Source organism: Dromiciops gliroides, chromosome 3, assembly GCF_019393635.1.
Source record: "Dromiciops gliroides isolate mDroGli1 chromosome 3, mDroGli1.pri, whole genome shotgun sequence".
In the NCBI taxonomy this organism is placed as follows: Eukaryota; Metazoa; Chordata; class Mammalia; order Microbiotheria; family Microbiotheriidae; genus Dromiciops; species Dromiciops gliroides.
Genome location: NC_057863.1, coordinates 59,519,053 through 59,546,151, shown reverse-complemented (window position 1 = coordinate 59,546,151; position 27,099 = coordinate 59,519,053). Strand labels below are relative to the sequence as shown.

Below are 27,099 nucleotides of genomic sequence, written 5' to 3'. Positions count from 1 at the left end.
TATAATGCCTCTTTCCAGACTTATTTCACATTACTTCTTTTCATGTTTTCTACATTTAGACAAACTAGCCTCTTTGCTGTTCCCAGAACCCAGCATTCCACCTCTGTTCTCCATGCTTTGAAAGGACTATCCACCACACTCATCCATTCTCTCCCCACTTCTGCCTCTTGGAATCCATAGCTTCCTACAAGGTTCAGTTGAGGCACCTAAATGAAATCTCTATTTCCTTAGTTCATACTTGTTCTGTCACATTGTTCACTTATTAGAATGTAAACTCTTGGGGCAGCTAGGTGGCGTAGTGGATAGAGCACTGGCCCTGGAGTCAGGAGTACCTGAGTTCAAATCCAGCCTCAGACACTTAATACTTACTAGCTGTGTGACCCTGGGCAAGTCACTTAACCCCAATTGCCTCACCAAAAAAAAAAAAAAAAAAGAATGTAAACTCTTTGAGAGCAGGAATTGCTTTATGTTTTTGTCTTTATATCATCCACAGTGCTAACAAAGCAGATGCTTAATATGAAACATTTTTTGAATTAAATTTTTGAAATGAATTTTTCTGTCACCAAACACAGAAATTCCAAGCAATTTGGATATTATCCACCCACATTCTTTTCCCTACTCTTCATCATCACCAAAGACATGCCTTTGTAAGTCAGTTGACTAGTAATCGGGGTTCTGTTTATACCCATGGAAAACAGCGACTATAGCTTCCAGGGATTGAACCCACGACCTCGGCCTCATTCGCGTCATTTGCCAACAAAATGGGCTAAGCAGCCGCAAGCTAAAGTCAATGAGAGCTTTGTGGATGAAAGGGCCACACAGGGGAATGAATACAAGGGCAATTCTGCTGAGAGAGTGGGCAGAAAAGACTGTTCTAAATGAATTGCCAGCCACGGTTTCAAACCATTTCCCATTGAGTGATTTATTTGGAAATTATGCATCTTTATAGAATGATGAATTGAAAAATTACCCTCATAGGTTTATAACATGTTGACTTGCTATTATTTATTTGCTCTTTAGCTAGCTACCAAGAAGAAAGTTCACTTGTGATCACATAAGCCAAGAAAATAAAGGAAGGGGAAAAGTTTCACATACGGGAAGACCTGGCTCGCCTTTTTCTCCATGCAGTCCATTCTGACCAGGAATCCCTTCCTGCCCTGGATATCCAGGAAGCCCATGATGACCCTTTTCTCCTTTTCTTCCTGGGAAAAGAAAGAAAGGACACTCCAACCTTTAAATCAGTCATGGGTAAAATGAACAACAACAGAAAAATAACAAGAAAACATCTATGTTATAATTTTTTTTTCTAATTCGACTTAAACTCTACATTTCCTTCTGCCAAAACAAATCTTTATCGAAGTTTGAGACCTACAGAATGGAACAACATTGGGGATTTTGGAAACCCTCACCTGTGTTAGCATACTACTAAGGGAAAAATAAATTGCTAATTATCAGTGGACAGCTGTGGCAAGAACACTCATTTTAGAGACCTAGATTTAACTTTCCATTTTGGAACTTACCTCACTCTATGACCTTGGGAGAGTCACAATTTTTCTGAACTGTAGTTTGCTCCTCTGTTAAATGGGGATAGTAATGCTTCTGTTACCTCCCTCACATGGTTGGTGTAGGGATTAAACTAGATGCTGTGAATTGCTACATAAGGATCTTGTTATTATTTGTTTTTCTTCTTTCTTTATGGCTTGATGTTGAGGGACAGATCCAAACCTGAGCAAAACTGAGTCAATTTAGGGCAGCTAGGTGGTGCAGTGGTGGACAGAGCACCAGCCCTGGAGTCAGGAGGACCTGAGTTCAAATCTGGCCTCAGACACTTGACATTTACTAGCTTTGTGACCCTGGGCAAGTCACTTAACCCCAATTACCTCACCCAAAAAAACAAACAAACAACTAAGTTTGTTTCCAGTCCTTTCTCATGGAAGTTAGAACACAATGGGAACATTTCCTCCACCAGCTGATGTTACCCATATCCTACCTTATTGCCCCCCAAATACCACTGGTTGTAAGGTCTGGGTGGTTGTACTCACCCAGACCTGCCCTCCCCAGGTAATATTTCAAAACTAAACTCTACTCTCCTTTCCTCCTCTCCATTCAGTTTTACCCCCATTATTTCAGGTCCTTGCACTTATCTGTCCCTTTTGGAAAACAAAACCTTGAATTCACTTACTCTAACTTCAATATGTTTCCCTCTTTTGAGGGTATCTGGATTTTAACAGGGCATGAGTAAAGGTACAAAGGTTGGTTTTTGTTTTTATTTTTGTCTTTTGTTTTTTGGGTGAGGTAATTGGGGTTAAGTGACTTGCCCAGGGTCACACAGCTAGTAAGTGTTAAGTGTCTGAGACCAGATTTGAACTCAGGTCCTCCTGAATCCCGAGCCAGTGCTCTATCCACTGCGCCACCTAGCTGCCCCTAAGGTACAAAGGTTTAATACAAAGAAATTAATTTCTAATGGTAAACTTTCAGAAACCATAGCAGAGAAATGAGATTGGGTCAGAGGAATGGAAAAGGCAGAGATGAGCAGATACAGGAAACTCTGGCCATAAGTAAGGCTGGTTTGGCTGCTATGGGAAAAGTCTATACTCTACGCAACCTATTCCCATCTTTCTAAGGAGGTGCCTTAGTATGCATCAAGGACTCTCAATAGAAGGTGGGCACACATAAAGAGACAACACCCAACTTGGGAAAAAAAGTATTGAGGATTCAAAGGAAGAAGAAAGAGTGAGAAAGGATAACAAACTCTCACAGAAAAACAAAACCAGCAGAAGGAAAGGGTGGGCCTAGGAGGAGTAAAGGGATCTTGCTGGAAAGAAGAGTAATGGATATCCCAGGAGCAGGGAAGTTATTCAAGCCCAAGCTAAACATCTCAGCTCCAAGAGAACATGGAGCCCCAGAAGAAGCAGAAACAGGGGCCCCCAACAAGCTTGCTGCCAATGAACCGAGAGGAAACTTCATCCTGCCAAGGAAAATACAAATTCTCTCTAAACTCTGACCTCAATGAGTGGGTAAGACTTTGTTTCTGACATCATGGGTATAGTACAAGGAGTGCTGGACTTGGGGGTCCCATGATCTTGGCTTGAATCCCCCCTCAGACTCTTGCCAGCTATGTGATCATGGGTGAGACACTTATCTTCTGAGACTCTCTTTCATTATCTGTAAAATCAGTACATATATACTGAGATATAGATATATATAGATATATATGTGTGTGTGTGTATGTCTATGTTTGTGTGTGTGTGAGTGTGTATCTACATATGCATATGTGTTTATACATATATGTGTGTATACACACATGCATACCTTAAAGGTCTGTTTTAATGATAAAATGTATATAAAGTGCTTTAAAAACTACTATATAAATGTGAGTTTGTTACATATACATGATAATCTTTACTATCTCTCTTATTATAATGGATTTTTCTTATATAATGTAGAAATGATCCCTATATTCTGACCCCAATATGGAAATGGATTCCTATCACACTTAGTAAATGCCAGGCATGGAAAAGGAATCTTTATATCAGTCCCTAGTTCAGTGAAATGAGTATCCAAATGCTGGACAAATATGTATTTTGGCTAGTGTAAGAGCTGAGTTCAGAGGACTCAACAGATACCCAAAGACTGTGAGGAGGGCAGTATGTCATTTTAGAGATCCTAATTACTATGACAAATTATTTATAGTCACCAAGGAAGTCTAGGAGATGAAGGACAGAGGTTTTGAAAGTTTCCTTGTATCAACCACTATAAAAGTCACCCTTATCCATAAGCAAATGTATTGAAGACCTCCTCATTGCATGGAACTGTGCCAAAGTTTGACTTATCCATGAATGGGATGAAGGTGCAGATGGATGACACAAAACTAGAAGTGTGGTTGATTCATGCATTATTTTTAAAGTGACAGAAAGTTTTTAAAAATTGGATTTACCTTTGATTCTTGCTATAACCATATCACCCTTTTCTCCTTTAGGACCCGTTAGCCCCGAGGTACCAGGTATTCCCTTTTGAGAAAAAGAAAAAAGTGAGTTTATAGATAAAGAGCAAACAATGGCTCCCATTGATGCTTCAGACAGAGTTAACACCCAGTCAAAAAAACAACTAACATTTATCAAGTGACTACTACAGATGCCAGTGCTAAACACTGGGGATTAAAAAACCAAAATGAAAAGTCTCTGCCCTCAAGAAGCTTACATTCTGTTAGGGGAGATAGCATATAAATAAGTGGGTTTGGGGGGAAAGAAAATAATTCCATCTTCAATATGTAGAGTCTGATGTGCCAGTGGGATATCATGTTGGAAATACCTAATAGAGTGTTGAGCATGTGGAAATAGGAGAGAGAGAGAGAGAGAGAGAGAGAGACTGAGAGACTAGCATCTGGAGGTAATCTGCATAGAAATGGAAACAGAAACCCATGGAAGCTAATAGAATCACTGATAAAGAGAGTGTAGAGAGAGAAGATGACTTAGGAAAGAGTCTTGGAGTATACCCATGGTTAGGGGGTAGAAGATGAGTAATGAATCAGCAAAGGAGATAAAAGGAAAAATCAGTCAAAAAGGAGAACAAAGAAGAGAGCACAAATGAAAACTGAAGAGAGAACATTCCGGAGAAGAGAAGGTTCCATTGCATCGAAAACTACAAGGAGGTCAAGAAGGATGAGGAATGAGAAAAGGTCATTGGATTTGGCCATTAAAAAAATCACTGGTAATTTTGGAGAGAGTAACTTCATTCAAGTGATGATGTGGAAAGCCAGATTGCAAGGGGTTGAGAAATGAGTAAAAGGAGAAGAACTGAGGGCATAAAGCAGATACCTTTTTTCCAGAAGTTTGGCTGAAAATGGAAGAGAGGTGTAGAAAGATAGCTTGAAGGGTGATAGGGTATAGTGAAAGATGGGGGAGATTTGGGCCTGCTTATAGACCACAGTAAAGGAGCCAATGAATAAGGAGTGATTGGTGGGAGGTGGAGGGGTGGAGAGAAATACACTGGAGGAAATAACATGGGATGGGATCCAGGATACAAGTATAAAAGTTGGCAGAGACTAGAGTACAACAGAAGAGAATAAGAGATTATATTTTGGGGTTTCAAGATGTAGGATAGGGAAGAAGAGGAAGCACACAGAGTAGAGCCCCTGTTTTCTCTGTTAAGCAAGAAGCTAATTCCTCTGCTGAGAGGGTAGCATGGGATTTCTGAAAGGAGAGAGGAAATTTTAGAACAGCCACTGAGGATAGTTTGATAGGAAGTCAATTGGGTGGGGCAGCTAGGTGGCACAATGGATAAAGCACCAGCCCTTGATTCAGGAGGACCTGAGTTCAAATCCAGCCTCAGAAACTTGACACTTACTAGCTGTGTGACTTTGGGCAAGTCGTTTAACCCTCATTGCCCTACAAAAAAAGAAAAGAAAAGAAAGGAAAGAAAAGAAACAAAGGAAAAAATAAAAGGATTTCCTTACTTCGATGAGGACTGAGTTGAGATTAAATAACACGAATTGGTGATGGACCCAATCAGTATTGTTACATAACTTTCCTTAGCACCAATCAAAAACATGTGAGGAATAGTGGAAGAGGCAGGTGATGGGATAATCCAGAGTCAGAGTATGGCAAGGCATATGTGTTAATAGGCCAAAGGGGGCAAGGAATCCAGAACAGTTCAAAGCTAGAGTGGTTAACTAAAAGGTCAAGACTGGGAAGGGAAGAAAGTGAATCCAGAGCAGGAGGTGATAGAATGTTGAGAGAACGCTGAAGCATGGAGAGACCACAGGGCACTGTGAAGCCAAATCATAGTTTAGGAAGAATGAGGCATAGGGAGAAATGGAATGATAGATTGTAGTCAGAATTTCTAGTTCTTGATCATGGAACTCCCCCTAGGGGTTTACTAGGATAACAACATACCCACTCTCATCGATCTGCAGTAACATTGCATTTACCTACGTATTCATTTTCTAGCAACTTCTACCACTCTCACCTCATTCTAATTCTCTCTCTTACATCTCATCTGCTCCCATGGATTCAATGATCACTTCTATGGAGATCTCTCGCAAATCTATATAACCAGCACCTATTTATTCTCTGAGCTCTTTACTAAATCTTCCAGTGCCCAGATAATCCCAATCACCTCAAATTCAACATCACCCAAACAGTTGGGATCTCTCTCTTAGGTCTTGTTGTCCTTCCATGTATCTTTTCAGGACTTTTTTTCATTTAACTTCCCTTCCCCCCCCCCCTGGGTTGAAGTTAAACTAGAATGCTAACTGTTCTCGTATCTTAAATCATTGCCATTCATATCTGTGAATTCATAGAGTCTGTTCCCTCATGCCTAAGGTGTGTGCATCTTTCAAGGCTCAGCAAGGAAGCGAACTCCTCTGCAAACCCTTCCTTGATTTCTTCCAGAGGAAACCGTTCTCTCTTTTCTAAATGTCCTAGTGCACTTCACCTGGATCAAGCAAGCAATCAATCAGCAAGTGCTTATTAAGGATTTACTATACACAAGGCACAGATAATCATTAAGCATTTAATAAGCATCTACTAAGAGGAGGGAAGGAGGGAAGGAAGGAAGGAAACAAGGAAAGGAGGAAGGAAAGAAGAAAGGAAGAAAAAGGCAGGAAGAAAAGAAGAAAGGAAGGGTGGGAAGAAGGAAGGGAGGAAGGGAGAAAGGGAAGGAGGGAGGGAGGAAGAAAGGAAGGAAAGAAGTAAAGTGCCTTTTATAGGCAGGCATTGATAGTAACAAAAAGGGACAGCTGACAGTCTGTCAATGAAAGAGAAGAAAAAGAAAAACTTTAAAAGGGCTGCAAACATTCCAACTACCGAGTAGCCTGGGGCAACAGCTCTATATCTCCCAGGAGAGCATATTATAAGCACAATAACAGACATTTATAATGGTGAACTTCAGTTATAAAGAAAAGGTTAAACAGTTGTGCATCTTCTGTTTCAGAGGGGAGGAAAATCTTTGGAATATTCACTATACTCATCCCTTAGAATTTTCCACATCAACCACATGGACGGACACCCTGTGTCCTCCACATCCCTTCCAGTTTGGGATAGGAGCTGGATATATGATTTCATGAGTATAGGGAACTTCCAGGTGAGGAAACTACTACAGAAGCAGGTTGGCAGCCTGTTTATAACTTAAAGTCTTAGGGAGTTGCCTAAAGTGTTGAGAGATTAACTGATTTGCCCAGAGCCACCCAGTCAGTATGTGTTAGAAGGTCTTTCTGGCTTCAAGGTCAGTTCTCTCTTCACTCTGCCAGGCTGGGAGCCCAAATCAACTTTCATTGTTCCTAGAAAGTGTGTCTACATCTACTCTCCTATGGTCCCACTCACCATTTCTGTAATTTTCCAAGCCAAAGGATCCCTCCATGGCCACTCCCTTGTATGTGCTGTTTACCTGTATAAGAATGTATGCTCTTTGATGGAAAGGACTCTTATATTTGTATTCCTGGTGCTTAGAATGGTGTCTGGCAAAGAGTAAGTGCTTAATAAATGGTTTTTCATTCATTTCTTCGTTCAAAAGAAAAATATTTTAATGGTTTGGTTATATGGAATATTCACTTATGTGGAACACTCCATTCTTTAATATGACTAGAGAAATATGGTATTCTTGTGTTGGTTAAGCCACAAGTAGTTGCTGTGATTCCAAGTCCATGTTTCTCTGGTTTTCGGGATATAACACTGAGTTTAAAAGAGGAATAACAATAGCAATACTCTCCCTATGATGGAAAGACTGCTTTAATGAGGGATAATGGTCCCCACCTCAATTTCTCCATCTGTTAAAGAAGCAGGTGAGATTAGATGATCTCTCACTATCCTTCAAACTCTGATATTCTAGTCTTCCTGACCAAAATCACTTCCTCCATACAAATAGGGAACCGCATGGCACTATGCAAAAAAGCAATCTACTAAAGAGATCTTGGTGTTTTAAAAGAATGATGAAGAGCATTATGGAGTCACAGAATCTGAGAGTTGGCCACCTCGTCTACCTCATATCCTAAAACCCAGCTCCGCTCTAACATATTGGACAAGGGTTTATACAGTCTTTGAAGATATCCAAAGCGGAGGAATGTACCACCTTCTCAAGGTGTCCACTTTAGGAAAACTTAAATTATAAAGACGCTTTTCCCTTTTTCTAGTCAATTTCCCCTCTTCCATCCATTGATTCTGGCCCACCGGTCCTCCACTCCTGGGGGTTCACCATATTGGTGCTGGATTTAGTCAGTGAGGTCAGAATTCCAGAGCTCATGAGATCCTCCAGCTTCAGGCTCTATGGTGGTCAAGTAGGGAGCCTCACTCTGAATTATGATCTCCTCTACACTTGGAACCCTGGCAAACCTTAGAAGGGGCAATCAGTTTGTGGATCTCCAAGGCAAGGCTTACAGAATCACGGATGGAACCTAATGTAGTCGATGGAAATACACGCCCTAGGAAAGTCTCAGTGTCAGATGAATTAAATGAAGAGGGCTGACATTCATATAGATGCAGAAAATTTCCCATTATGTGTCAGGATACATGTTTTCCCACCTATGAAAAATAGCAGCTTCTGAGTAGTACTATTGCCGGGGTGGGAGGAGGCCAGAAGTAACAATAAGAAATGCAGGGTATTTTAAAACTCTTAGTGAAGTTTGAAACGCTAAAAGCTGAAAGCACTAAGACTTTTGGGATGCCCCATATACTGGTTATTGGAAAGCTATTTAAGGTTTTCAAGGCTCTCCGTTGCTTATCTCATTTGAGTCTATCAACAGCCCTGAGCAGCAGGAACTGCAAAAAAGTATTATCCCCAGCTGACAGAGGAGAAAACTGAGTCTCAGAAAGGTTAATTGACTTGCCTGCAGTAAGAGTTAGTTAAGTAGGGGCAGCTAGGTGGCACAGTGGATAGAGCATCAGCCCTGGATTCAGGAGGACCTGAGTTCAAATCCGGCCTCAGACACTTAACAATTACTAGCTGCGTGACCCTGGGCAATTCACTTAACCCCAATTGCCTCACCCCCCCACAAAAAAAAAGAGTTGGTAAGTAAAAGAAGCTGGATTTGAATCCAAGTCTGCCTCACTCAAAATCCTGATGCTTGTCCTAGGCCATGGGACCTCTCCCTAGGCTGTGCTTTGTACTGTGTAATATAGTTACCCAGCATGTCCATGGAGTTCTCTTTGTATGGTGTCTGGGACAGGGTGCCAGGCATGTGATTGAGATAAAAAAGTTTCAGTTCAATCAGTCGGGGACATGCTGATTTAGATCACTAGCCAGGCTAAATCCATTAGACATGTGAACATACTGTGACCCATTCGAGAAAATGAAAGTTATATGTGATAACTATACCTGAATGAATTAACAATCTCTCCAAAGTCTAAATGCTAATAGACGGACTCAGTATGACACCATGCAAATTAGAAAGAAATACATTCAATCTGAATTTCTTTAAAATGAGATGCATTACCTATGTTATAATTGGTAAGAGTTACTCACTGGAGGTCCTGGGGGTCCTTGAGCACCAGGAAAGCCTGGGTCACCTTTTTCTCCTACTTTCCCAGGTAGACCCACTTCTCCTTTCCCACCCTGAAGACCATGTGGCCCTGGATCACCTGGAAGGCCCATGGGACCTGGGCAACATGAACACAGCCCTTCATTTCCTATTTAAAACAAACAAACAAAGCTTTGATTGAACTATGGAATAAAACATTCAAAGGATTTAATAATGATGAAAAAACTAGAGCTCAAACAGAACTTTAACATATAAATACAGAACTAGAGAGAAAAAATTAAAAATAACTACAAGTAAAGAATCAGAAGGGAATTTATAAGGAAGAACTGTTTACATTCTAATGGAGGGTCACAAGGGACACTGGAGGTAGTCAATTAAGACAAAAAGCACACAAGTAGTTTTGTAATGTTTTGAAGCTTCTGTAAGAAAAAAAGAAAGGGAGTGGAAAGAGAGGATGCATTAGGGAAAGTGGAAGAAAAGATGGGGGAACTTAAGATACATAATTAGATTTTGCAAGTAGTACTACATGCAAACATGGAAGGAATGGGAGGAGTAGCTATCACTTGAATTTCACTTTCATCTAAACTTTTCAAAGGAAGGCAGAACACACAAATAGTTTGGTGTAGAAATATGTTCAAGTCAACAAGGTTACAGATTGGAACAGGAAAAAGGAAACGGCAACATAAGTTGGAGGGTAGATTCATGGAAGGCTTAGTCATGAACATAAGCTTGGAGAGCGGATAGTGAAGAACAGGTTACAAGAGTCAAAAAGAATGGGTAATAATTTGAAATAAGTAGGGAGAGAGAAGGATAAGAGAATAGAATGGAGAAAAAGAAATAATCAATTACCATAATTGTAATTGTTTGTAGTTCAGTCATTTCCATCACATCCAACTCTTTGTGACCCTGTCTGGAGTTTTCTTGGAAAACATACTGACTGGAGTTGTTTGCTATTTTCTTCTCTAGGGCATTTTAGACATGAGGAACTGAGGCAAACAGGGTTAAGTTACTTGCAGAGGGTGACACAACTAGTAAGTATCTGAGGCAGGATTTGAACTTAGGAAAATGAGTCTTCCTGACTCCACTATGCCACCTATCTACCCTAACTGTAAATGTAGATGGTATTAACTTACCTATAAATGAGAGGTGGTTAGAAGACTAGGTTAAAAAGCAAAATCCAAAACTATGTTTATTACTAGAAATGCCCTTGAAATATAAAGGGCTACAAAAAATTAAAATAAGGGGTTGCAGCAAAATCCATTATGCCTCAGCTGAATACAAAAAGTCAGGGGTAGCAATAATGATTTTAGGTAAGGTAATAGTTAAAAACCCCTTAATTAAAAGATATAAAGAGGGAAACCATATTTTGCTAAAAAGTAACAGATAATGAATTAATTTTAATATTAAACATATAGAAATCCAATGACATAGCTTGTAAGTACTTGAAGTAAAAACTAGATGAATTACAAGAAGAAATAAACAATGAATCTTCAATAATGGAGGGACCTTAGTTTGTCCCTCTCTAAACAAAAATTTAAAAATTAGTTAATTATATCAATAGAATTTCAGAAAAAAAATATATTATATATATGGAAATTATTGAAGGCAGTTAAAAGGAATAAAGGTGTAAGAACCATGATCAATACAATGACCATTCATAATTCCAAAGGACCAATGATGAAACATGTTATCCATTACAGAGAGGTGATGGATTTAGGGAATAGAATGAGGCATGTGTGCACACACACACACTTATACACACCTATTTATGTACAGGTATCCAGAAAATTTGTTTGCTTGATTCTGCATATTTGTTACAAGGAATTAGTTATTTTTATTTTTCAATGGCATGGGAAGTGGGAGGGAGAGAAAATATATTTTTCTTAATTAAAAAAGTAGAGAGGTGTGTAGGGGGTGGTGCTACAGATATGAAATGTTACATAATTAGGTCACTGAATTATTAGTTTTATTTAACTGTTTTACTTTGTTATAAGAGACCTCCCACAAAGTAGGAATAATCTGCAAATGTTTGTAGTGTTAAAACAAAACATATCAATAAAACTGGAAAAAATTAAAAGTAAGGTTTGAATGTGGAAGCAATGTATTATAATGGGAAGAGCACTGCACTAGAAGAAGTGGGCTCTGGTCCTAAATCCACCAGTAATTAGCCTCCTTGACCTTAGGCAAATTGCTTTATTTCTTGGTCTACAAATAAGGAGCTAAAGATGGAGGAGGCTGGACCAGCTAATGGAATTACACAGAATCTCAGGAAGAAAAGGGACCGCAGCCCATCTAATCCATAACTTTTAGCCCATAACCCATAACCAATAACCCAAAAGGCCTCCTACAAAAATTCTCAATTAGTGGTTAAGTAACATTTTCTTGAAGAACTAAGAGAAGGGAAACCATTGTCTTCTGAGGCAATCTAGTTCACTACTGGATCCTCTGATCATTAGAAGGTCTTATATCCTTCTATAACTTAAGTCATTATTCCTAGATTAGGCCTCTGAGAGGAGGTCCCAGGAGTCTAATCTCTCTTACACATGGCACCCCAATCTACTTGAAAACTACTATTCTTTCCTTCCTAATTCTTCTGTTCTTCAGTTCTGTGTCAACTCCCTATTCCATCTACAACTAGATAATAAACCCCTGTGTTCCTTATTATCTCTAAAATATTAAAAGCCTTTGACATTTGGAGCCTTTAACAATTTGGTCTCTTCTTGCCTTTACAATCTTTTTACATTTTACTCCTTTCCACATACTTTACAATACGTCTACACTTCCTTATTCCACACTTACAATACTCCATCTTCCAACTAATTCCCCTCTCTCTCTCTCTCTCTCTCTCTCTCTCTCTCTCTCTCTCTCTCTCTCTCTCTCTCTCTCTCTCTCTCTCCCCCTCCCTCCCTTCCTCCCTCTCTATCATAAATGCAAGGTAATCTCAGAGGGAAGGCACTAGTGAGGTAAAGCAGGCAATATCAGCAAAAGCTCCTTGCAGAAGGGAAAATTTGAGTTTAGTCTTAAAGGAAACCAGACACTGGGGATAGCCAGTTAGAAGGCATGGACAGAGATGTATAAGACTTGACATATTAGATTCAATCCATGACTCTACTTCATTGATATCTTTCTGGTAATGGATTTTATGCAATGAGTTAGCTGCCCTTTCCAGCTGTGTCCCATGTAAATCTGTTGTTGGTCGACACATATGGTCCACAAAGCTAGCATATTCTTGATCTCTAAAGTCCTTTCTCGCTATAAAATGTTGAAATTCTGTGAATATTCCATGTGTACACACATATGTCTGTATGTGTACATGTGTCCATCTTTATAGATGTGTGTCTATGTGTACATATGTCTATATAAACAAATAGATATATAGATATCAATATGGATAGATACAGATATTCTTTTGGATAGAAGACAGAAATCAAAGGTGTAGAATTTAGATTTATTGTTTATAAATGCTTATAAATCTTTCCAGAAATAAAGGTAGAGAACTCTCATTCTCTGCCATGCTCATTGTAGCCAGTAACCTTTATTCCTCTGTGGCTTGTAACACAGAAGATATTTCATATCCACTTACAGGATGTTTTGAGGCTTAATGAGTTCATACTGGCAAGTTTTCAGGCTCCCACTAACAAATCAAATATATTAGGTAAAAGGATCCAGTGTGTCTAAGGTAAATTAAGGTGAATCATAGACTCATAGTTTCAGACTTGGAAGAAATCTTGGTCCAACCCCTTCACTTTATAGATAAGGAAACTGAGACCCAAAGAAGGTTACGTGACTTTCCCAAGGTCAAAGAGTTGGGATTTGAGCCCAATGCCTCTGACTCCTACTCTAGTGAATTTTCCAGTGCATCACTATCATAATACTTTAAGATTAAGTTTGTTTGGTTATATCTTTATGCCAAAGAAATTAATTCAGAATAAAATGGTATCATTATGTTATCAGAAGTCCTTTGGAGCCTTAAATATTACCAATTTGGGGGGAGGTGCAATGAGGGTTAAGTGACTTGCCCAGGGTCACACAGCTAGTAAGCGTCAAGTATCTGAGGCTAGATTTGAACTCAGGTCTCCTGAATCAAAGGCAGGTTGCTTTATCCACTACACTACCCAGCTGCCCCCAATATTACCAATTGTTAATTAAGAGCTAGTTATCACTGGCTAGAATCCTGCACTTGTAGTCAGGAGGATGCCTGGTTAAATCCTACCTCTGATATTCACTGTGTGACCCTGAATTTGTCACTTTACTTCTATGTCTAAATCAGTTCTCCAGGATGCATTCTGTGCCAGTGGCATGAGATCTCCCAGACATATGAAATCATAGATCTTTTGCTTATTCTACAGATTCATCAGCTGCCCATCAACATGCCTGTAGTTCTTTGAACTAAATATAAATAAAGATAACTGGCAGTTCAGGCGAGGAGAACATGGGGCTCTTGTCACAACTAGAGAATTTAAGAGAATAAGCAAGTTTGTGGTGGGGGGGAAATGCTTACTGGTGTCCATCTCCTCCTCTCCAGCCAGACCCTGGAATCCAGCAGGCCTAAGAAAGAGAAGGTGGCAATTTTGCAGCAACATTCCCTCCAGGTGACTAGGCCCTTTCCAAACATACATGTCTCCTTTAGTCTTTATTGTCTGATGGGTTTTATTCATACCAGATGCAGATAAAGACGTGTGAATACACATGGACTAAAGAATTCAAGAATTGGATGCAAATGCCAAGCTGGGCACCCTGTCTGTGAAGGGTTTCACCTTCTGCACCTTCAAAGTTATCTGAGAAACTGAAGGAAGCTGAGCTTGGCAACTTTTTTTTTTCCCCCGAAATTCAACTCTTGATGTAGACTTGCCTTTTTCTCCTTTTGTGCCTCTTCTTCCTGGGGGTCCTGATTGACCTTTCACTCCTTGTGGTCCAGGGGGGCCAGTGCTACAGCGTATGACTTGTTGGGAAAGAGGACATGTGAAATGGTTATAAATCTTTCAAGAAATAAAGGGAGGGAACTCTCATTCTCTGCCACCCACATTGTCTTCCAATTTCTCTATCCCTCTGTATCAATCTTTCTATGTCTGTCGATCTATCTTTTTCCATCGATTTCTCTCTCTCTTGTCTGTCTCTTTCCATCAATCCGTCCATATTTCTCCATCCACCTTCCTCTTCCTACATCTGTTTCTCTTTTTTGTCCATGTGTTTGTTCCTTTTTCTGTCTCTATCTCTATCTCTCCTCCTCCCCCAACCTTTCTCCTGTCTGTATGTCTGGCTCATTTTCTCTATTTGCCTCTCTCTATCCTATCTCTTTTTCTTCACCTGTCTTTATTTATTTATCTATCTATTCATCTGTTTTGATTGGTCTATCTGTCTTTCCTCATACATTTGTCTCTTTCCCTTTCTCTGAAGCTTTTGCAATCTGTATCTGTCCATCCCTCTTTCTCATCTGTCTATCTTTCTCTCTTAATCCATCTGCCTTTTTCTATTTGTTTCTCTTTCTCTGTCTCTCTTCCCTCTGTCAAACTGCATCTCTCTTTTTTTCTTTTCCTTCTTCTAGCTACCTCTCTTTCTGTTATTTTTTCTTTCTTTGTCTCTTTCTCAAGTCTCTCTCTATTCTCTGTCCACCTGTCTCTCTGTCCTTCCATACAAACTGAAAAGGATTGAAAATCAAGGTTCAGGGGCAGCTTGGTGGCACAGTGGATAAAGCACCGGCCTTGGATTCAGGAGTACCTGAGTTCAAATCCAGCCCCAGACACTTAACACTTACTAGCCATGTAACCCTGGGCAAGTCACTTAACCCCCATTGCCCCACAAAAAAAAGAAAAAAAGAAAATCAAGGTTCAGCAAATGGTTTAATGTTTCTTCAATTGTTAATCATCATTTCAAGAGAAAAAGATAAAGTTGAACCTTGAAATCCTATAATTGTACCAGATATTGGGAATAAAATCCTAAAATTTTTCAATTGATACTTTCTTAACTAACACCACCAAAATAAAATTTAGTTTATAGATTGAAGATGCCCTGTCTGCCTTTAAAATAAGAGTAACAAAAACAACATATGCCATAAGGTTGTTGAAACCATGCAAATATATTACGTGCTTTATAAATAATTTTGCCTATGTAAAGTGCTATGTAAATACTAAATAATATCTTGATATGTCTATTGTACCATCTGATCCAGGGCGACCCTGATGCCCTGGGATTCCCGGTGTTCCTGGGTGTCCTGGAACCCCTGGTCTTCCTGCAGGAGAATCACTTCCAGGAATTCCAACCTCACCCTGAAGTCCTTGAAGACCTGGCAAGCCTGGAGGCCCGGGGGGGCCTGTCATGCCTGCAAATGAAATCAAGAACTCATACAACATATATGCTTTACTTAGAGCATGCAATCTGAGACAATTATAGTCTGCAAAACATATGAGATAAATGTTTATTGAGTAAAGATTTAAAATCAAACACATCATGACCTTGTAATAAAAAGTATATTTTTACTGTATATGTTTTGAAAAAGTTATAAAATAAAATATATAAATATCATAAACAATTATATACTATATAAAATTATTATAATATAATAATATAAATATAATTATATAGCAAAGTTATTATATATAATTATATTACTCTTACATATTTAATAAATTACATTATTTAAGTATCATATATAAAATGTAATTAAATGATTATATCATGTATAATATGATAAACATATAATTATGTACATATCTTTATTTTGTAACTTTTAAAAACATTCTCATATATAGTAAAACATACTTTATAAAATATAAACATGCTTATTAAATAAAATAAATATAAAAAATAGAATAAAAATGCAATTATTTCATTCAAAATAACATAAATGGAAGTAGAAGACTGAAATTCACATATAAAAAGCAAGGCTTTGCTCTCACCTTTTCTCCAACTTTGGAATTCTTGGGAGGGATATAAGATGTCTAATTTAATTTAGCACATGTAACAATCTAGATGGGAGAAGCAGCAGCGTGATGTAATAGAGAGAAGGCCATCTTTGAAATTAGGAACACCTGGGTTCCTTTGATCCATACTAGCTCTGTGACCTTGGACAAAATACTAAACCTTCTTCTTCCCCATGTACCTCTCCAAGACTTTCAATTACAAAATTGCCAATGTGCTTCAGTGCAGGGAATTTGGAGTTTCCCTCACATAGGAAATTGTCGTTCTCCATCAAAGGAAGAATATAAGTATATGATGAAAGTAGCTCAACATTTAAAATATCTTTTTAAGTTTTTGTAATTTTGACAAATACCTGAATAAACAGATCAATAGACCATAATAACTAGCATGTATATAGCACTTTGGGGTTTGCAAAGCACTTTACAAATATTTCGCTTTATCCTCACGATCACCCTGGGAGGTAGGTGCTATTATTAATTTCATTTTATAAATGAAGAAACCTCACACAGAGTGGTTAAATGATTTGCCCAGAGTCATTCATCTAGTAAATGTTTAAGGCTGGATTTGAACTCATGACTTCCTCACTATAGCTATAGTTGCATAGGCTACTTAGGCTCCTATAGCCAGAGGAATTGGAATTGTATTTGGACAGGAAAAATGTTGGTTGGCAGAAATGGTGAGGTGGGCATTCCATATAGATGGCATAATTTAAGCAAGGACAGGGAAAGGAAGGGATGAGGTATGTTTGCTAGAGGGTAAGAGACTAATGGAAGAGAAGGCTGGAGGGGTAGTTTAAAGCAATATTGTGGAGAGCATTGAATGCCATATTAAGGAGTTTAGACTTTAAACAATAGGAAGCCTTTGAATTTTTATATGAGAGAATGACATAATCAAAGTTCTATGTACCATCTAAACTCAGAATTCCACAGAGCAAGCTTCTACATCTCAGGAGATATCAGAATTTTCTATGTAGTCTATAAGGAGTTAGCCTTAAAGTCAGGAAGACCTGAATTTAAGTTCTACCTCTGATACCTTCCTGGGGGTCCAGTGGGTTGACTATTTTCATAATAATATTAAAATGTTATATGCCTATTATAGCATTCCTCTCTCTTCCAACTACCTATCTGTATGAGGTCAATTTTCCCCCCATATACTTCAACCAAAACAGCTTATCTCAACAGACTGAATACAGAAGCAGATATGAGAGTCCAGCTACCTTCTATAAAGCCAGACGGAAAAAATGATTTCTTATTATGGTATGGATTCAAACGGCTCACTCCTCTCCTGGAAAAAAAGAGACCCCAACAATTTTTACAGAAAAGGGATGAATTCCTACCTATTCTGTCTTCCCCTGGTCTTCCAGAGGGTCCTGTTGGACCAAGCAGTCCCACTGACCCCTTTTCTCCATAGTGTCCTGGGAATCCTGGGTCCCCTGGAGGTCCTGTTAAAGAATATGGGAAATAGTCAAGCTTAGTAAACAGAGTTAAGATTTTTATCACCTGGAAATTTCTGCTGCTTTGTCATCTTTCCCCAAATGAAAATGGGTTATCCTGGATTCAAATCCACTTGTGTTTTTCAATGAACAGTGTGAATTTTTGAAGCTTAGAACTTTCATTTATCACATACTCATCAACCTCTTGTACTATCTGTACACCAATAAATGGACAGCCTAAGCATGGCACGACTACTCACAGATTATCAAAGACCTACAAGAAGGCTTCTAGCCTGTTGTGTAGACACTTTACCAGAGGATTTATAGGAAAGCACAGAGAAGAATCATACAGGATGAAGGGGTGTGATGGCCTTCAGTCTGTACCATTGCCTGGAATACCCACAGCAGGCCCATTGAAATAGTGAATAAAAACTTATTTATTTTGGCCACTTTCTCCTTGAAGCCATTATCTTGGTGGAGCATAACATCAGGGAGACTTTTATGAGAGTGAAGTTTGCAATTAATAAATGTAACTAATTAATTTATAGAATAAAAATTTATAGAATAATAATAATAATAATAATTTATAGAATAAATATCCAGGACATGACAGGTCACTAGAACTATTCCTTTGTATCTCTCCATAGGCTCAGGATAATATACATATATTTAGCCAACCCTAAGTGAGCCACAAGGTCAATGAAGCAGGTTCTTCTACTGTAGTATGTCCCCAATGTCATTTACAGAATAACTGGAGGCAGCACAAACCTTTGCATGGAACGGGTGGAGTTACCAAAACACCTGGTGGTCCTGGCTTCCCACGCTCTCCAGGATCTCCCTGAAATCATTCGTTCATCCATTCAATTTTCTTAGAATTATCAATACTTTTTCATTTTGCCAGCAATCAAATACATATTAGAAGCGCAGAAAATGCTTTCAAATTTAAAAAGATAAAGATCATATAACAGCAAAAGAAATAAATAATCCCTAGTAGAACCTTAGGACTAAAAAAAAATGCTTTTTAAAAATAGGACCTATAATTGCATCAGTTTAGGGAACTCCCAAGGAAAAAATTCCTTTCACTGATGCAAATTGACATATCATCTGTATTTTATGGTCTTAGTGATTGATTGGGGCACTGGGAAGCTGTGACTTTGCCCAGAGTCGCATGGCTAGTATATGCCAAAGTCAGGATTTGAACCTGGGTCTTCCTGAAACCTAGGCTAGCCCTTTGTCTACTTGGTCTACTATATCACCTTGCTGTACCTCTATCAGATGGAAAACGCACCCCAAAGCTTTGAGTTAGACACACCTGAAGGTCTAGTAATTTTTGACTCATTAGGTCAACTTGATAATTAGAATGCTAGGGCACTAAATTATAGCAGAATAAACCAGTAGTAATGCCTAACAATAACCTTATAGTTTATTCATTGAGCAAGAAGACCTGGCTATAGATTGTCCTGTGACAGTAAAAGTCACCAAACTCCTTTTTTTCCTAACTACTACAACTGAGCATACTCAGAGAGGACTGAAGGGACTCTGCTCTGAAAGAAGTCCATTGATAGCAACCGTATGACCCTTTTTAGGTTATCTATCACTAATTGTGTGACCTTAGGCAAATTACTGAAGGTCTCTAAGTCATAGCTTCCTCATCCATGGAATGAGTGAACCCCCTTATTCTAAACAAGATGATCCATCTCTACAGACCATTCCAGCTCTGAGATGCCCTGTTGCCTCCTTCATTTTGATTTTCAATTAAATAATTGAATTAGTTAGACAACATGTTTGACTTAGATACTGAGGCCTATGCTGGGTGCTAGGGAGAACAAGAAGGAAAATAACTAGTTAGGCTGCCTGAATTAGGGAATAGGGAGCCTACCTCAGAGTGAGGAAGACCTGAGTTCAAGTTCTGACTCTGACACATACTGGCTGTGTGACCCTGGGCAAGTCACTGAACATCTCAGTGCCCCCAACAAGTCTCTAAGATGATAAACTGCAGAATGGTTGTCAACCTGCTTTGGTAGAGGGGGTTTCTTCATCAGTAGTTCCCTATGTCAGTGAAATCATAGATCTAGACCACAGAAATAAATGAAATCATCCCGGTGAAATCTGTGAAAGGTGCATATTGACCCTCCCCCCTTAAGAGAATTATTTCACAACCTTTAACATGAGCATTGCAAGAATGGTTTTGAAAATACACTAATAAATAGGGAAATCTATTTTACCTTTCAAAAGTTATATTTCTGAGATATTTCTTGACACATGCATCCAAAGGCACTGTAGGAGTCAGAAAATTAAGAGTCTCTGCCCATTAGGAATCCTTATTTTATTACCTTAGTGCCAAGAACTCCAAACTGCCCACGGACACCAAATGCTCCAGGTTCTCCCTAAAAAACAACCACAGACAGGGCTTCTTTGTAAAGTCTGATTCAACGACAGGATGGTTTGTTTAAATGTGTGTCTGATGTTAGTGTATGTTGCTTATTTTAATGAGTATGCTGTACCATTCTACAATTTGACATTATACTTCCCATTGACTCAACTGCTCCAGCATTTATATCTATAAGCAGAGCATTCACATCATATATGAAAAAGTCCTCTTTCCTAACTACACATACATTTCCTTGTGACATCATTTTGATCTTCAACTAAGATGACACAAAGTTATGGATTGGGAACAATGTTGAATTCCATTTTGCACACATTGTTGCCTATCTTGATAAGTTTACCTTTACTCCTGGAAAACCTGGAAGTCCATGGGAACCAGGGCCACCCTTAGAGATTCAAATACACATGTAGACACATACACACATACAAAAAAATAAGCAGAAATAAATATAAATGAATAAACCAATTATCTTTCCCTATTTCATGATAGAGCTGTAAATATTAACCTTTACTCTATGAGCTTATGTTTGCCAAGGTGGTTTGAAAGAAAGATGCTGAATAGTCACAAAATGGATTCTGCTTCTGTATACCAATTTTATTGGGCTCCAATTAAGCTATTCTCAATAACCACCCAAATATCAGTCCTTTATACTGGATGCCATTATTCAGAGCACCCCAACCGTGTGTTCCACTTGATTTTGGTCAATTTAATAATAATTATACTTGAATCTCTTGGAAACAGATGCCTTATAATTTTCCCAGAAAGAGGCTGGCATCCTCTAGGTAGGGGCATTGCAAGTCACCATGGCACTAGGGCCTCATTATGCTCCCTCCTTAAATTTAAAGTGAAGGGACAATCCATTTCCTATGCCAATTGAAGCTTGACCTTGGTGCTCACAGTATCAATGGTGGGGTTAATGAGTGACTGGTGTGATGATCTTTTTGGCTTTCTGCCTCACCTTTTTCTAGCCATTCCCCTAAGACCGACATCTCATTTTACCCAACAGGTTTAAAATAACAATTCCAAGTTATTATTAGGTTGGCACCAAAGTGGCTAGGAAGTGACCATTAATCCCCAGTATTTCCTTTAATCATTCACTCTTCTTTGTCTATTTTTTCAGTGTAAGCATTGGGATTGGTTTTCCAGGAAATGTTGACTATCTTGTCACTTTTCTTATCAAAGCACTATTGTTCTTATTTCATGTATTTTCCTGTTTTGAGCAACCTACACATTCCTTATAATTAGTCTGAAGTCTTCTATAAAATGTGAAAGATAAATATTCCATAGGTAGACCAGGAAGATAAATCATTTGTTTTGATCCATCAGGTAGAGACAGAAAGAGAAATTCCATTTACAAAACTGCAGACAATATAAAATATTTGGGAGTCTTCCTGCCAAGACAAATTCAGGGTCTATATGAACACAATTCTGAAATACTTTTTACATGAAGACAGATCTAAAAATTTAGAGAAATATTAATTGCTCATAGGTAGACTGAACTAATATAATAAAAATGACAACTCTACCTAAGTTAATTTAATTATTCAATGTCATAGCAAACTAGCAAAGAATCATTTTATAGAGCTAGAAAAAATAATAACAAAATTCACCTAGAAGAACAAAAGGTTAAGAATATTAAGGGAATCAATAAAAAATTTGAAGAAAGGCAGCACCAGATTTTAAACTATATTTCCATGTGGTAATCATCGAAACAATATGCTACTGGCTAAGAAAAAAATGGTAGATCAGTGGACTAGATTAGGTACACCATACACAGTGATAAAAGATCACAATAACCTAGTGTTTGGTAAACCCAAAGATCTAAGCTTTGGGGGAAAGAACTCACCATTTGACAAAAATTGCTGGGAAAATAGCTTTGCAGAAATTAGGCATAGACCAACATCTCACTACATACATCAAGATAAGGTCAAAATGGATAAATGATTTAGACACAAAAGGTGATATCATAAGCAAAGTAAGGGAGGATGGGAAAACGTACCTGTCAGATCTATGGATAAGAGAATAGTTTATGACCAACTAAGAGACAGAATAGATCACAGGAAGCAAAATGGATAATTTTGATTATGTGAAATTAAAAAGGTTTTGCACAAACAAAACTAATGCAGCTAAAAATTAGGAGAACAGGAAACTGGGAAAATTTTTATGAATGCCATTTTCCGGATGGCAGAAGTCTGGATACCATTTTCTTTATGGATGCCAGGAAGTTTCTCTGATGAAGACCTCATTTCACAAATATATAGGAAACTAAGCTAAATTTATAAAAATAAGAGTCATTACTCAGTTGATAAATAGTCACAGGATAATAACTGAGAGCTTTCAGAAGAAGAAATCAAAGCTATCAATAGTCACATGAAAAATGTTCTAAATCACTTCTGATTAGAGAAATGCAAATTAAAACAATTCTGAGATGTCACCTCACACCTATCAGATTGGCTAATATGACAAAAAAGAAAAATGATAAATGTTGGAGAAAATATGGGAAAATTGGAACACTAATTAATGTATTGTTGATGGAGCCATGAACTAATCCAATCATTCTGGAGAACAATGTGGAACTGTGCCCAAAGGGCTATAAAACTGTGTCTTCCCTTTGACCCAGCAATACCACTACGAGGTATATAGCCCAAAGAGATCAAGGAAAAGGGAATAGAACCTATTTGTACAAAAATGTTTATAGCAGCTCTTTTTTATGGTCTCAATTGGGGAATGGCCAAATAAGTTGTGATATATGATTGTTATGGAATACTATTGGGCTATAAGAAATGAAAAGCAAGATAGTTTAAAAAAACTAGGAAGAACTGATATATGAACTGATGCAAAATGAAGTGATCAGAAACAGGAGTGCATTGTACACAGTGACAATAATATTGTAATGATGATCAACTGTGAAAAATTTAGCTACTCTGATCAGGACATGATCCAAAACATTTCCAAAGAACCCATAATGAAAAATGCTATCCACCTCCAGAGAGATAATTGATGACCTCTGTTGAAGCATACTTTTTTAAACTTTATTTTTCTAGGTTATTTTTTGTTTTCTTTTGTAACATGGCTAATATTAAAATATGTTTTATATCATTTCACATGTATAATCAATATTAAATTGCTCAAGGGGAGGAGAGAGGTGGGAGGGAAAGAATTTGAAATTTAAAATTTTTTAATGAATGTTAACATTTTTTACATGTATTTGGGAAATATTTAATGAAATCAATAAAAATATATTTTAAAAACATCATTAATTTTGAATAATTCTTACCCGAGGTCCTGGGAATCCAGATATACCCTTTTCACCCTTCACCCCAATACCAGGTTCACCCTTTACATGGTGACATTTTGGATATACACATGAAACATAAAGACGAAATGTCCAATTTTCAGCAATATGTAAAAAAAAAAAAAGAAACGTCATTATTGGCAAAAAACAACTCAAAGATGTCTTAGACATTCACTAGAGAAAGGAGAGCCTGTGTGATTGTAGCAATCATTCTACTGAAAGGGTCTTACATGTAAAGGAATGAGAAATAACAGTATAAGAGAAAGATATCATATAATTTTTTTTTTTAAAGAGGATTACCTACCTTGGCTCCAGATGGTCCAGAGGGACCAATGACTCCAGGCATTCCTTTCATGCCCTAAAAAAATCACAAGGGTTAAGCTCTGGCTTATTCTTACTTTTCAAAGATTGAATTTCAGCTCATTTAACAAAGTAAAATGTAACTTCTTTGGAGGAAGGTAATATTCTATTTTCGTGAATTTTCAGTGCTTTGAACAGTACCTGGGATGAATTATGTACTTAATAAATGCTTGATTGCTGAATTGAATGGACTGAATTGAACTTAAAAAGATATTTATTCTTTTATTAGTTCCATTCTTCTGTTTTTAAAATAAAGAGTTTTACTTCTAACTCTGATTCACACATAAAATCCACAGGACACTTACAAATGTAGTAGTAATATCAAAGCTGGTCCCCTTGTATCAAAGAATATCAAGGAGAAAATGTATGTTCCATCTAACAAGATGGAAAAGCTAGAGATGTAGCCCCTGAGAATGAAGTGAATCTTCTTGAAGAAAGGAATATAATTTAACAGGGTGCTTGGAACAGCAACAAATTTTGAAAATAACAACAGCAAGAGCAAATCCCAGGGTGGATTTTTGCTGGTTTTTTTCTTTTCTTAGAAGCACAAAATGTGGGCTGGACACTTTTACTTGGGTTGATATCAATTCATATCTCCCTGAACTGGAGACACCATTGATGTGAATAAGGTACCATAGGAGATGTATTATAATATCACACTCCCATTTATTTCAATGCTCTAAGTAGCACAAGGAAATTTAGATTTCAATATACATACCTTTTCTCCCTTAACAAGACATGAACCAGGAGGCCCAACCAATAACGTTGGTCCTGGAGATCCTTGAGGACCAACTTCACCCTATAAAAGTCAAATGATACCAAAACAATCAAAATGTCGAATTATCAGAGATGGAAGATTAGGTTAATCTGTGAGTCATGGGACAATACTAAAATTTAGAATTACAGTTCATGCAATTCATTGGACATCAATATCTGAGCAAATTAAAATACGATTTTCAATAATACATTTTAAACTCTGTTAATTGTACTGATTATGAACAAAAGAGGTGTCTTTTAGCAGTAATCGAAAGATAACTACAAAGCCATTTCTTACTTATAGAGACCTGAATTTTGAGATGGCTTTCTAGTAGTGATGACTACAGGATTTATGTTGGTTGAGCCACAATCTCAATCTCTCTCTCTCTCTATCTCTCTCTCTCTCTCTCTCTCTCTCTCTCTCTCTCTCTCTCTCTCTCTCTCTCTCTCTCTCTCTCTCTCTCTCTCTTGGATTTCCCAAGCATAGACTTTCAGGGCACCTGCTATTTACAACCTCAGACACTTCACTAAGGGCTCATCATGCTGCTGCTGATGTTCATGTAGACACATGATCAGCTTACTCTATCCTATGTGGCTCAGAACTCCTGAGCTCAAGAAAGCTGCCAGCCTCAGCCTCCCTCATAGGTGGGGATTACAGGTGTGAAAAACCACACCCAAGGGGCTATAATTTCTTTACTTTTATAGGGGGATAAAGACTTTCATTTTCCTTCCAAAGTATAATTGTATTTATTCTGTATACAGATTTTATGCAGATTTTGTGTATTTTGTATCATGTATATTCTATGTAAAACCCTGTTATAGCAGTATTACATACTAACTTTCCTCCTTTCTGCCTCCTTCTACTTAGGAATTCAGAATACCAAGGTTTTACACAAACATAATTAGTACAACAGAAGAAATATTAAGATAAATTTTAAATAACAACACTGCCCCCTCCTCCCATATGCTACACTTAACATTTTTAAATATGGAGAGGTGGCACCAGGCTCATTGGGCTAACTTGTTGGCAGGTTTCCTTGCCGCTGGGAAAGAAGGAGTAGGTAGGCTGCTTGTTATTTTGTAATGAAGACTATTTCACGAAGGTCCCTCCCAACTCTACCATACTTATCATACATCAGAAGAATCTTGAATATTGTTCCGTAAACTTGCTGCCTAACTAACATTGCTTCAAACCTCAGTTGGAAGGAGTATGTGTCTAAGTGTGATCTCTTATTGGTATAATAATGTCGGGTGGTTATTGCTCTTCGTCATTTTACCTGGGTGGACATAAAGGCCTCGAATTCTGGATGTGCATCAATTTATATTAAATAATATGTAAAACTGGGGTTTTGCTGTAAGAACATGGACGTTTTTCTCTGAAACTTTCAAATATACGTGCTGATATGGATCTCTTTTCCAATAATATTTATCTCCTTATTAACTTGAAGCTTAGTATGTGAGTTAGCCTAAAGGTTAAATTTATCCAGTAAATAATGCTAGTCACTATGGTCAAAGGTCAGGCATGCATATATCATCATCACTAACATTTAAGGTATACAAAGTGTTAAATATAAGTCTTGCATTTGTTCCTCCCAATATTCCTGGGAGAGAAGAACGATCTGTCATCATCCATACAAATTTCCTAGCAAAGGAAAGTGGGTCTGGAAGAGTTTAAGTGAATTGCCCAAGGTCACACATCTAGTATGTGTCTGAAGCCAGGTATGAGCTTGGGCATTCTTGCTTCCAATGCTTTAGCCAGTGCACCACCTAGGGGGCAGTTCAAAGAAAGCAAAATGCTTAGCCGCATGCTTGAACAGTGGCTAGACTATAAATGAATGCTGCCCAGGTGGCTCCTGAATGCAGACTGTTCTTACTGGATCTCCAACTTGGCCTTTTACTCCAACACCTGGATTACCCTAAGAGAAAGAAAAGAAAGAATTCAATGTTTTCATAAAAATTTAAATGTAGATTTTGTACTGAATCATTTAGTTTATTAGAGTTTATTAATTAAAGTTTTTGAGAAGCCTACTAGCAAGGAAAAATCCAAAAGGTTAAAAATAACATTAATAGTTAGTTATACCCGTGTATTTGTGCTCTATTCAGAAATTCATTGACATATATTCCTACCTGATCACCTGGCCTCCCGGGGCGACCTGGAGGTCCCTAAAAAGGCAACCATGAACAGAAAACAAATCAGCTGATCTAGACTTCTGAGACGTTCCTCCATTTGGTCTCCCCATTTGATGATTTAAGCAGTCCCTTAATTTCATTTCAATAACGTAAAAATATAAATTTGTTATTTTTGATATATGAAGACAGTACTCCTGACTGCAGAGAAAGTCGTGGTTTTCCAATATTGGTGATAGATTTGTGTTAGTCTGGTGACAATTTCACTGAGTCCCCATTATGCTCAATAGTATTGTTGTTGTTGTTGTTGTTAACAATAACAATAATAATTATAGTGCAGTAACAAGTCA

General features: G+C 37.9%; 1 protein-coding gene across 1 annotated transcript in view; it reads right to left on the bottom strand.

The window, feature by feature from the left end:
* Positions 1-27,099, bottom strand: part of COL4A4 (collagen type IV alpha 4 chain) — a 159,695-nt gene that overhangs the window by 78,119 nt on the left and 54,477 nt on the right. Inside the window, exons 11-24 of the mRNA XM_043995203.1 lie at positions 26,750-26,785; positions 26,497-26,538; positions 24,585-24,665; positions 23,811-23,864; positions 23,489-23,548; positions 20,552-20,596; positions 20,156-20,209; positions 18,591-18,660; positions 17,727-17,831; positions 15,630-15,791; positions 14,325-14,414; positions 9,457-9,620; positions 3,938-4,010; positions 1,096-1,202 (exon numbers count right to left, since the gene is read on the bottom strand). Of these exons, the coding sequence (XP_043851138.1) occupies positions 1,096-1,202; positions 3,938-4,010; positions 9,457-9,620; positions 14,325-14,414; positions 15,630-15,791; positions 17,727-17,831; positions 18,591-18,660; positions 20,156-20,209; positions 20,552-20,596; positions 23,489-23,548; positions 23,811-23,864; positions 24,585-24,665; positions 26,497-26,538; positions 26,750-26,785 (1,143 nt within the window). The remainder of the gene's footprint in view (positions 1-1,095; positions 1,203-3,937; positions 4,011-9,456; positions 9,621-14,324; positions 14,415-15,629; positions 15,792-17,726; positions 17,832-18,590; positions 18,661-20,155; positions 20,210-20,551; positions 20,597-23,488; positions 23,549-23,810; positions 23,865-24,584; positions 24,666-26,496; positions 26,539-26,749; positions 26,786-27,099) is intronic.